We start from the raw sequence: 12,062 nt of genomic DNA on the forward strand, positions 1-12,062 counted from the left end.
GGCCGGATCTAGCTTCGTGCCACTATTCAAATGTTGTTCTGAAGTGGTATGAAGCCAGCAGGGTCACTTTCGTACCCAAGGACATGAACCTCCCCAACGCACCGAAACTAAGGCCTCTCGAAAAATACTGAACAATTACGAAGCAGGCACAACGGAAGCAACCCATGCAGGTCAAATCTGAAGAAGACATGAAGAAAAGGTGGGTTTCCATACAGAAGAAGTTGCGGACAGATGTTGTACAGAACTCAACGAGTGGAGTTAAGCATGAGGTGCGAGTGCACGGTTATGCTATTGAAGTTGAATGAAATAATTATGCCAAAAACTAACTGATGGGTTATATTTTATTGTCTGAAAATTTGAACTGCATCGGTCCACTAGGAAATGTTCAACAGCGTTATTTCCTTTATGCAATTTGAAGTGGGACACCCTTTACTCGTAAGGATTGAATTTTTGAGCCACTCTAAGTGTCAAAATAATGTGTTAAAATATTTAAAAGAAGCATCAAATATGAATTCAGCATCATAAAATTGCTCAAAAAGTAAGTTTTTATCATAATCGGGAAACTTTTGAAGTTCTGTCCGCCTCTTGTTCGAAGGATGATCACTGTGCAACGCCCTGGGTACGGGTACATACTGCATTCGCGAGGTAGATTAATTGTTTGTATTCTACCATCTGATTCTCCGGCACTCGCGCCGTTGTATTTCGTGCAACACCTTCCGAAACTCGGGCGAAATCTTCTTCCAGCACCAGCGGTTGCTCATTCGGGGAGCCATTCGCGCGAGTGCCGGAGGGCTAATGACAAAAAGTTACGATTTCGTGAAGAAAACGATTTCCGAAAATCATGACCCAGTTCTTGAAATTCTGAATCATAAATCTTTTGATGTTTCCCAAAGTTCTTATCTAGGAAGGTATTGGCATGCGTCAAAACGAAAACGCCTCTGTGATCGTATGTGTGACAGCTTCTTCGAAGATTGGCAATGTCTACATCAATACCACGTTTTATAAGCTGTCTATGTTCACTACCACCAATAATTTTGACGCGTGCCATAACGTTGTTTAGAAGGACTTTGGGTGTTTCCAAAAAACTGGTTTGTCATGAGTAGTAACACATTTGTTCATGATTTCAAGATCTTTGTCAGGATTTTGGTAGTTTCTATTCACATTATCGTTATATTTTAACCATAAATAAAGTGATTTGTGTTCGTGATTTCAAGATCTTTTGTTATTTTAGCAACGAGTAGCGTGTTTCATTTTCATGATTTTAGGATCTTAGTCACGGGTTTCCGAATTTATATGCAAGATATCGTGATATTTTGTTCTTGAGCTCACTTCCGTAATTGACATATGGAGTAATGTTACTCATGTTCATGATGTCAGCAATTTTATCATGATATTCGTGATTTCTCTTCACCTTGTCGTGATATGCAACTTTTTAATTATTTTATACTTTTTAACGACATTCATTTAGTTTGAGACTACTAAGCAGGGAAGTTATACACAATTTTAGAGCCCTAGTGCTCAAGTGAGGGCAAGGATTTAAAATATACAGATCGGAAAATATTCTTTTATTTCGATAGATCGGAAAACTAGAATTGGCAGGATCATTAAAAACAGGCTTAAAATCTTACCTACTAATCTTTTGTCTTCTGCTAGCAGGAGTCGAGCTTAGGCAGAGTTACTATGAATCGCTCAAGACGGAGAGGTTAGGGTTACGCTTGAAACAGTATGCCACACTCTCCGTTTTTCCACCGATCTAGTCTTCCTAGATGTCAACAACCGTATTTCAAACACTTTTATTATTTTGTTGACAGCAGATTTGACCACATTCAACAATTTCGCGATTTTTTTTTACCAAAAACTTGAATTTGTTTATCTGATTGTGTATCATTATTTAGCATATAACGTGACAATATGATATGATATGATGATCATAAAAGTGTGAGTGATTCGTGGTATCTTCTTTTACGAACTTCGCACCAAAAAATATGAGTTTTATCGTTGACGTAATTGAAAACATGACACACTTTAACAAATCGTAATTCACGAAACGATGGAACATTACCGTTAGACTGCCCCGAAAAATAATGAATTTTTGAAAACATAATCGGCCCACCCCTGAGTCGATTCCTAGACCTACCAGGAGTATTTGCACTAAATTTGAAGCAAATCGGACAAGTATAGCTACCGGACCAACGTATTTTTCACTAAATTAAAAGGAGAAAAACCCACTAGCTCGCATGTTCTCCGCTAGGTGGCACTGTATGCATCGTATTATCACAGTTAGTAAAAATAAGAAAGATAATTTCATTGTCTACTACCTTGCCGAAGACTGCTAGTCAATCCGACTTTGTTAAAAGAAGTTGTTAAAGGTTTAGCGAAGTGATATCTGAGTCAGTTTTGCATGGGGCCTAGCAGTGCATGCATGGTGAAATAATGGTTAAATTTAACTGAATAGTATGTTCAGAAGAATTGAAGTAGATAATACGAATTATTCGCAGAATCACGTCCTCCGCCCTCAATGAGACCTGTAGCCTCATCGTCGGGCTATGTGGCTTGTCCACGGCCAACGACACTGTTAGAAGCGAACACTTCCCCATCTAAATAAAGATCACCGATCCCCACCCAACATCATCCGGCGCAGACGCTGGCTCTACGAGAGCACTGACTGGGACGTAGAAGTGTTTCTGTACAAAACCTTAGATCGAGACCGCCGACCGAACTGTCGGATTTAATGACCGACGCAGCGAAAGAAAGCAGCTTTCTTCTCACCATCGGAGCACCACCACACCGAGTCGTACACTGGTGGAACCCGGAAGTCGTCGCCGCCATCAAAGCCCGTCAGAAGCCTACTATCTGCAATAAACACAGCCCAACCACCGCCTTTGGGGCAAATGAGCGGACAACTTTAGAACGCTTAGGAGCGCAGCTTGGAAAGCAATCCTTACAGCCAAGGAAAACAGTTGGATCTACTTTATCGACGGAACCCATCCAGACTCTCAAACCGCCGAGCTGTGGAGAAGAGTTAAAACGCTAAGCGGAAAACAACGGCAACCCGTCTATTTCCTAGCTATCAACAACACTACCATCACTGACCACGAGGAAATCGCGGACAGAATAGGACGCACTTCCAGTTCCTATCCGCCAACGAAGCCCTGCCGGCTGCCTTCGTCCAGCGCAAAGGTAGTCTACAAGCTCCTCCAACCACCTTCACGCTCGACTGTACAGCCACCTACAACAAACTGTTCACTGGAATGAAACTCGCCGCTGACCTCAACAGCGGTATCTCCCACCGGTGGAAAAGAGCTCTACTAGATGCATTCAACACTTTCTTTCAGGTCCTTCCCAGACGGATGGAAACTGGCTCACGTTTTCCCCATCGCAAAAATGCCAGGGAACGCATACCACTAGGGACTTCTGACCAATCAGCTTACTGTCCTGTACCGCAAAGACCCTGAAGAGGATGGTTAACCGGCTACTGACCACGCAACTGGAAGACCACAAACTCTTCGACCGGCGTCAATATACCTTCTGAAAGGGACTCTGCACCGGATCTCACTTAAGTGTTCTCGATGAAGTACTCGACAGGGCCAAAGATGAAAATCTTCACTCCGACCTCGCAATTCTTGATGTGGCAAAAGCCTACAATACAGTAAGGCACGAAGGCGTACTCCAAAAGCTCAATCTTCATCCCAGAAAATCAGTGAAACCAATGGGGTGCCTCGAGGTTTAATATTAGCCGTGATGCTATTTCTTGTGAGAATTGCCTCGCTCTTTGCTATGTTACCCGGAGGCGTCTACGTGTCCGTCTACACCGACATCATTTTGGTTGCTCTGGGAAAAAGGATCCCGAATATCATTTCAGACGGCCTTCAACGCGGTCGATCGATGGGCATTCATCACTGGATTGAACATCTCTGCTGAAACGTTCTCTATCACACACTGCGACGGCTCTCACCACCTAGCGAACTCCAGGCCAATCCGCCTCAATAACACTATCGTCCCCTATCGGAAGCAACCAATCGTCTTCGAAATTACCCTCGACCGAGAGCTTACGTTGACGCCTCACTTGCGTCGACAAAAATGATTGCGAAAGCAAAAAGCAGCTGATTCGCACTATAAGCTCCCATCATCCCAAAAATAACCGCACTGAATGTCGGACGATCCTTATTCACAGCAAAGTTTTCTACGGAATTGAACTGACCCGCCGTAACATCGAAGGCCTCTATTCTCGGGCCAGAATACTACAGAGCGGTGCGGTTGGCCTCTGTGCTACTACAGTAGGGCTGCTTGCTACTGAATCAGCCTGCATCGAGGCCGGGGTACTACCCTGCCGCTGGGAATCGTCAAACGGGCGCTGAACTTCCTCGAGAGGACTTCCGGTGAGGAATGTTCCTTTCATACCATCGCGACCAATATTCACCAGGAGTTCACCAACAAGATCCTCCAAATGCAAGTGTCTTATGTTTCGACAACTTTTTAAATGCAGCTCGTTTGGCAGTTTTTAATCGTCTATGGACGGTTGGTACTAATTATTCATTCTGGCACATGAGGGTCAATATTAGAAAACGTCATCTCTGCTTCGTTTGCGTCGTCATTGTTAAGATTTTCGCCCCAGTTTATATCCAACAGCGTGCTAACGATGCTGTTGTAGTCAACGTTTTCAAAATCGTAGATGATAGAGCTTGTGACGCCTTCAAACTCATAGGTTACCAGCGAGTACAAGATGTAGTGGGGGATAATGACACACATGCTGGACCAAAGGAGTCTGAGCGGTGCAGCAATACGTACCGTAGTCCCGGGTATTTGTACGTCCATTCTCGTTGATGACATTTTTTGATTTGCCCGAAGAGTTGCGCTGCTGTAGCTTTCCAGACTGGAATTGTTGATAAGCGCAACTTTTTCGATATCCAATCGTAGGAACGCATTACTTACCTGGCACCAGGTCAAGCCAGTTTCACTACATATCCACACTTGCTCGAAGCTCGCCCATCGATTATCGATGATCACTCAGGTTTTTATATAATGGCGAACAGCAATAAGCACACCACCACCTGATGTCTTTTGGCTGTTGAGGGCGTTGCGGCGATGACGTCATAACAGTAGCTTGTGATAGCGAGAAAATAGCTATCCATTGATGAATTTAAGCCACCAACATTCTGGTAGTAAACCTCGATGTTGTTGGAGGACGGATCAGGTTCAGCAGAGAGCGAAGCCATGTTTGCCGTTTGGTGTTTCGTCAATTACACGAACAGTATTGGAACGGCTGAAGGTCGCTTGGTCGACTGTTGTGGGGGATTCGAGGCATTCGGAATGCACTGCGTCGCGGCTCAGAATACGACGATCGTCGTTGACACTAGAAATGGTTGACATTTAGTCACAATATGTCGCAGCAACAGTCAAATTACTGGAAGCGATGTATATTTGCGATTTGTAACGGTTTGGAAAATCCTTTCATCCATCCCACACACAAGACCGGGACGACTGATGATCACTGGCTGCAATTGCTCGACTGTGGCTGGGGGGTCGCGGTCTTCCATAGTGTCAACTGCGATAGATCCCAGTATGCGTTGATCCCCGATAACGCGATGTGGAGAGCAGGAACGGGACTGTAGTAACTTACGGCGATAGTCAGATGATGAGCTAGAAGCGTGAATCGTTTCAACCCGCGTTGTATTGCTGCAATTTGTAGATATAATACTTGCCGAGAAAGGCGGCTTGGAAGACCCTTTCACCTATCCCACGCATTGGACCGGGACGACTGCTGAACGCTGGCGGCAAGGGTTCGAATGTAGCGCGGGAAACGAGGGCTTCCATAGTACCAACTGCGTAGCGCCGCAGTATGCGATCAGCATCGACACTTCTTCACAATGGCAGTGTAGCTTGATATAGTGGCATTGCTAATCGCTGCGAACTCCTTTACAGGGTCGTTGATGGGCCGGGTTGCATTAGCGGAGTACATGCTTCTTCTGGAGGCGGAGGAAAATCAGTCGGAGGGCACCAAATGTTTCGGGTACGACTCCCCTCGAAATCCGTGAACAGTATGCCTTGCGGTCATGTGTAAGGGATAAGAGCTACATGACTGTACTTTAGGTGAACTCCAACTTTTTTTGAACTCCAACATTGAAAGATATCAAGTTCAAAGTATTGACGTTTATACCTTCGTCAATAAGCGGAATCACCTTTATCTCATCGTTGCAATTTAGTTATTCTTTGGACATTTTTTCGACAGTCTCCTTGCTAACGCTGGAACGAAAGCGGGATAGATAAAACCAGAGCAGCGATGTGGAAGGTGGAACCGTAATAATGTTGCTATTATCGGCTAGCTTTCCACCGTCAACAACAATATTGCTTGGATCTGGGCCATCCTCGCGACGAAGTTTCTGAGCCCGGACCGGTCGAGCTATTGAGACCTTTCTACCGAGGGGCTAGTGAAATTTGCTGGTAATATTTGGATAACTCGACCTTTAGTTCAGCACAGACATCATCCGTTTTCCCAGCGATAGCAGAAATTACTCACCCAAGTGAAGAAACAGTGTTGCAAAAGCGAGCAAACTTCATCAGCTTGACATTAAGTTGTTTTCCGCATTACACCACATTTTTGCAAAATTCCATGCATTCGACAAAGTCGTCGTCCGATATGACAGTTTTTGCGCAGCACTTACCATAAAGCGTGCCGATCTGATAATGCAGACAATTAAAATATAGGGGAATTGTGGGAAAAACCGACACTGTGGGTAAAACCGACACCCCACAACATTTCCTAGAAATCAAATTTTTATTCATTTCATAATGATACATTATTATTAGTACGTTTATTTAGAGCATTTGAAGAAAAATTGGATTCATGTTAGTACGCCGAATGTAATAAAAATAAACAAAACATACGACAGCAGCGTTCATACTCGTCTGGATCTTAAATTTCGTTGGTAGATTTTAAGGTTTTAACCGAACAAAAGCTTTTCAAATCACCACATTTTTCACTACCTATTATTATCGGCCTGTCCTATGATCAACTAGGTGCATTGAAGACGAGTTTGAGAAATTCAATATTTTTAATCGCTTTTATAAAAAAAATGTGCGCTGTTGGGGTAAAACCGACACCCTATGGTTAGGGTAAAACCGACACGCTGTTAAGATGGTTGTGTATATTTGCGATTCATTTCAAAATACTGGGGATCTTTGTGACACTTCAATTAGCCTATTAGAACACTATAGTATCAACAGAAATGCACTGAAATACTCTTATTGTGTTTATTTCTTGTAAGTCTCTTTAAAAATCGAAAATTGGAATTTTTGCTTATCTGATTCTATCGAAGCTGTTGCTATTTCTGCAAAAAGCTCATCAAACCGAATTTCTAGTGTTCTCTTGGTTTGTCATAGACGAACTTTATCACAATGAGACAGTGATCTTATGTATACCCCAATAGATCGTTGATGATCAGAGTCCGAAAAATCAAATCTGAAAAAGATAGTTTTACTAAGAAGTGTGTGTGTCACTTATAAGTGAATGAATCCAATTAGAAGAACGTAGAACGCTTGCAAATCTTCTCTTACGAAATAATATGAAACTGGAGGTTGCAACGATGTGCGCAAGGATTATTTGGAAATACTCATCAATAAATAATCCTATAGCATAAAATACTCTTATTTATAGTACTACGCTTTCGAACTTTCTTCCCCTCACTACATGATGAAGCAATAAAAAGCACATATTAGCATCATACATACTCACACTTAATTATTCACGCATATATCTCATGTTTAATAAACATAAAGATTTTAATAAAGTGGAGAGAAAATAAATTAAAGGGGGTGTCGATCTTACCCCTATAGGGTGTCGGTTTTACCCGCAGTGCCTACAAAAAGTCACTTTGTTTTCCAAGTTTTACAACCAATAATTTTTAATGAAATTAATTTTTTGAAGCGCTGAAAAAATTTAGTCTTGTTAAGAATTTTCTGAAGAAGAATTCTGCATAAAAACTATAATTTTATTGGTTTGGTGGCAACTTAGAAAAATTGTTAAGCTTAAGGTGTCGGTTTTAACCATAATTCCCCTATATGGCGCTGCGTTCGGTAAAAATTTTGGTGGTTAAGTCGCAGAAGTTCACTCGATTGCGTTCTTCGTTGGTTTTTTCACAACACCAAATCAAACAGGAGACACTTTTACACTGCACAATAACAATAATAAACACAAAATTCCCAGTCGATTGATACAATAAACAACGAAAAACTTCACAAATCTCGTCCGAAATTAATAATAGCTAGAACGATGAATGATGTAAAAAAAATCGGTAAGAATATACTAAACCAAAAGGGCAAAGGTAAAAGCGACCAAAAGATTTACGGAAGAGAAAATAAACAAAGAAAGACGCTTATTGGCAGATTGAAAGCAATTCTCTGTTAAAAACCGAACCCGAACAATAGACATTTCCGTCAGATCTTGCTCTCCGACAACTTCGCTCCTATCACCGCGCATTAATCTTGCCACCAATCGCTTTGTTTTGTTAGAATATCAGCACTTAACTTTTCGCTAGTTTTTCAGTAATCAACTGGACACGATTTTTCTTTGCATTGTTTTCTCACTTTTCTTTTTCATCTTTCTTTCTTTCTTCTTCTCTAACAAACTCGTCGTCTGAAATGGCGTCCGTTCACCACTACGTTTGTTGTAGTCTCGACTCTTCTCGCAAGCGCAAACTTCACTTACTGAAACTCCACAGACACAGTTTGGCCACCAGTTACACCAAGTAAATAGATGCTACAACAATTACACCTACAGTCCTCGAACGATTCCGCTTTACCAGACCCAGTTGAAGTTCCAACTACCAGTTAATTCAGTTAATTTGTTTACCATACGTCAACTGAAACACAAACACACACACATACATGCCTGTACATATGATGATCGCGCCTACTAACACTGAACCACTTTCCAATCGTCCTCTGGATTGCTCTGTTTCTGGGTTTTTCGTGACGTCACCAGTATTCGTTGTTGTCTTGTAAAACAGCAGAGATGTTAACAGTGACTACAGATTGGTCGACTTGCACTGCATTTTGTTACTAGTTCATCTGCAAAAGTAAACAGTTAATCCTTTGAAGGTAAATTTTAGGTAGTCCTATTCTTTTGTTTTTTGTTTTGCTTGACTGCTTGCATGCTTTCGATTGATACACCCACCCTAGAAATCTGTTATTGGCTGATTGTTGTCTCTCTAAATCATAGAATGTTGCGCCTTTATGTGGCTAATCCTAAAAACAAAAGCCTGATTTCGTTACCCAACACGATCACCCACACAGACACTAATCATACGAAACGTTTCTTCTCTTCTATTCGATTCGAAACAAATGCAGGACCATGACGGCAATATGTTTCGTCTGCAATCTGCCTATCATGTCTCACCAAGTGGGACTGGTCTGGCAGGGTGGCAATGGCTGGGACGATCTAGTACGCGAACAGGTTTGTGTATTCACTGAAATGAAAACTGCTTACGTCGGTTCTAACAAACACCCTCTCGATAATTCTTAGGTCGAGGAATCCACCGTAAGACAACGGCTCGGTGGGCGAAGGGACTCTGCTGCTCAAATCAGTGGTGCATCACCTCCTAGTACATCACCACCACCTGGTAAGTTTTAACCATTGAGATCCAAGACTTTCTAACTTGAGCATCAAACTTCCCATGCAGGTGCTCAACGCCGACGCCGCAGTTCACTTGCTCAGCTGACCGATATCTTGCGCGAATGGAGTGGCGGGGGTTCCCGACGACAGAAGGCTCCACTGAACCGGCGCGAAACACTAGCTGACCTTGCAAGAAGTCTGCCCTGGAGCAAGGCTAACAGTACCGATACCTATAACAATAACACTATTGCCAACATCGCTCATGCTCCTCCTCTGCGCAAAAGACGAGAATCAAGTGCCGATTCGGGTGTGAAAAGTTTGTCCTTCCGGAAAGATTCCTACGTTTCGGACTTTCGAGAGTACCGTGAACGAGAACGGGAACGTGATCGAGAGAGGGAACGGGAGCGAGAACGTGAGCGAGAGCGTGAACGTGAACGAGAACGGGAGCGGGAGCGAGATAGAGAACGTGATCGTGATCGCGAAGAATATATCTACAATGCTGATGGCTATCGGAATGTAAATAGTCTGTAGATTGTTTAGGTTTCAAAAAATGTGATTACTCTTAATTATTACAGGGCTCTCGTCGTAACTCCAACGACTCCAGCCGGGATCGCTCATCGCGTAGGGAGTCAATCATCGGAGGTACCGCCACTCCGCCACCGCCAAAAGTAGTCGGAGCTCAGCGGAAACAGCAAGGCCGCAAGGATTCGCTAGTAGTGATGGAAATGCCTAACTTTCGCCAGGAGCAACGACCCTCGACGAGTTCGACCGCATCCGATTCTGGTCCCCTTTACGTAGCCATCTGTCAAGTTGATTCCGCCTGTCAGTCCATCATGCCCCCGACCATTATCACCAGCTCGGTAACGCCCCCGGCCACCAGTCCCACAGCACAGAAGGGTCGTCGTGATTCGACTACCCAGTGCGGCATGAAAATATCCCGACGTGATTCCCGTGTAAGTCCTGAACGTGCCCAGCGGCTTTTGAAGCTGCAAAGACAAGTAAATGTCCCCCAACCGAAAGTAGTAGTGCCCGAACAACCCCCCCAATGAACACGCCCGGTGCATTTTTCTCCTTTTCCAGGCCACTACGTACGACGAAAGTTGTCTGCCACCGGGTGGCTGGAGCCGGCGTGGTTCCCAACCGGCGCTCAGTCCGGATGGGGAAGGTAGCGAACGGCAGGCGAGAAGGGATAGCCTCAGTCCGGACAGTGCTTCGCGGTAAGTGTGTGTAGGATATAAGGTGAAGATTGTATTTCTGGGTAGCTTTTCGAATGTTAATAATGAAAATGTTAATGTTTAGACTTTGAGATGAACTTTGGAAAGCGATCAGTTTATACAGTGGGCACCTGTAGTAGAATGGTGCAGAATGTGAATTAATGAGGGAATAAATTTTTTTTACTAAAATCAAATAACTAACCCTTAAAATATGTTTAGAAACGTAAAACTTTGCAAGGCTCTTCTATGTCAGGTAGCAAGAGCGGTTCGAGAAAGAGCTTGACTACCTTCAATGAAGTTGCCGGGCATGGATGCTTCCGGAAGTACCTGCATCAGTTTGGACACTCTTCGCCATCCCTTTGCCCGGAGTTTGTGAACGTGTAAGAGACACCGGAATACGTGGTCTTCGAATGCTCTAGGTTTGAAGAAGTCCGAAAGGGTATGTCTGGTGTGAGAGGGGACAATATCGTCGAAGAGATGTGCCATGACAAGTATATCTGGGACGCTGTCAACAAAGTGATTACGAGCATACTCTCCGAGCAGCAGAGAAAGTGGCGAAGGGACCAACAATGTAGCACGATTGGCTAGAACGCCGCCATCAAACCGCCACCGCCGAGGGCCAGTTGAGTAGTATGTGACGTAGCACCAGGTTCGGGTCGTCGAGGTACCAGCGAACCGGACATCAGGCTTTACTGGAATCACCGCACCGACCTCGACACCCTATCCTAGCTCGTGAGTAGGCTAGATCCACCGCCGGGGATTAGACCAAGTAGACCGCGTCAAATAGCTAGCAGTGGGTCGTTGTGGGACCATTGAACCGGAAGCTACGCTCCATCCGGAATCGCTGGATGGATCCCAGCACCTACTGAACGACTCGTTATGTAGGTTAGGCCAACCGCCGAGGACTGGATCGAGTAGATCGGGACGAAGCGGGGAGTTAAATAGCTCACAAAAACGAAAATCGGTATCGGGAGTAATCTACCACCGGAAATTTACCGTAGGGTAGACTCGGCGCCGTGGACTACTCGACAGAATCGTGACGAAAATGGGAGATAATTGGTTTACGAAACAAAAACCGATACTGAGAGAAATTCCGTTGCCGGGAACTCTCAGTCGTAGTAGGATAATATCCAAGGTGATCTCGATAAAGCTGAGAACTAAATGGCTCAAGAAAGCGGGTATCGGTGTCGGGAGGAAATTCCTCCGTCGGGGAACTATCGGTCGGAGTGTGGTGAGTT

General features: G+C 44.0%; 1 protein-coding gene across 1 annotated transcript in view; it reads left to right on the top strand.

Annotated features, from left to right (window-relative positions):
* The window catches only part of LOC131684765 (uncharacterized), a 713,337-nt gene that overhangs the window by 331,489 nt on the left and 369,786 nt on the right, over nucleotides 1-12,062 (top strand). Inside the window, exons 3-9 of the mRNA XM_058967900.1 lie at nucleotides 8,670-8,744; nucleotides 9,346-9,451; nucleotides 9,521-9,617; nucleotides 9,678-10,126; nucleotides 10,186-10,608; nucleotides 10,691-10,827; nucleotides 11,619-11,621. Coding sequence (XP_058823883.1) covers nucleotides 8,670-8,744; nucleotides 9,346-9,451; nucleotides 9,521-9,617; nucleotides 9,678-10,126; nucleotides 10,186-10,608; nucleotides 10,691-10,827; nucleotides 11,619-11,621 — 1,290 coding nt within the window. The remainder of the gene's footprint in view (nucleotides 1-8,669; nucleotides 8,745-9,345; nucleotides 9,452-9,520; nucleotides 9,618-9,677; nucleotides 10,127-10,185; nucleotides 10,609-10,690; nucleotides 10,828-11,618; nucleotides 11,622-12,062) is intronic.

The sequence above is a fragment of the Topomyia yanbarensis genome, chromosome 2 (assembly GCF_030247195.1).
Source record: "Topomyia yanbarensis strain Yona2022 chromosome 2, ASM3024719v1, whole genome shotgun sequence".
NCBI lineage: Eukaryota > Metazoa > Arthropoda > Insecta > Diptera > Culicidae > Topomyia > Topomyia yanbarensis.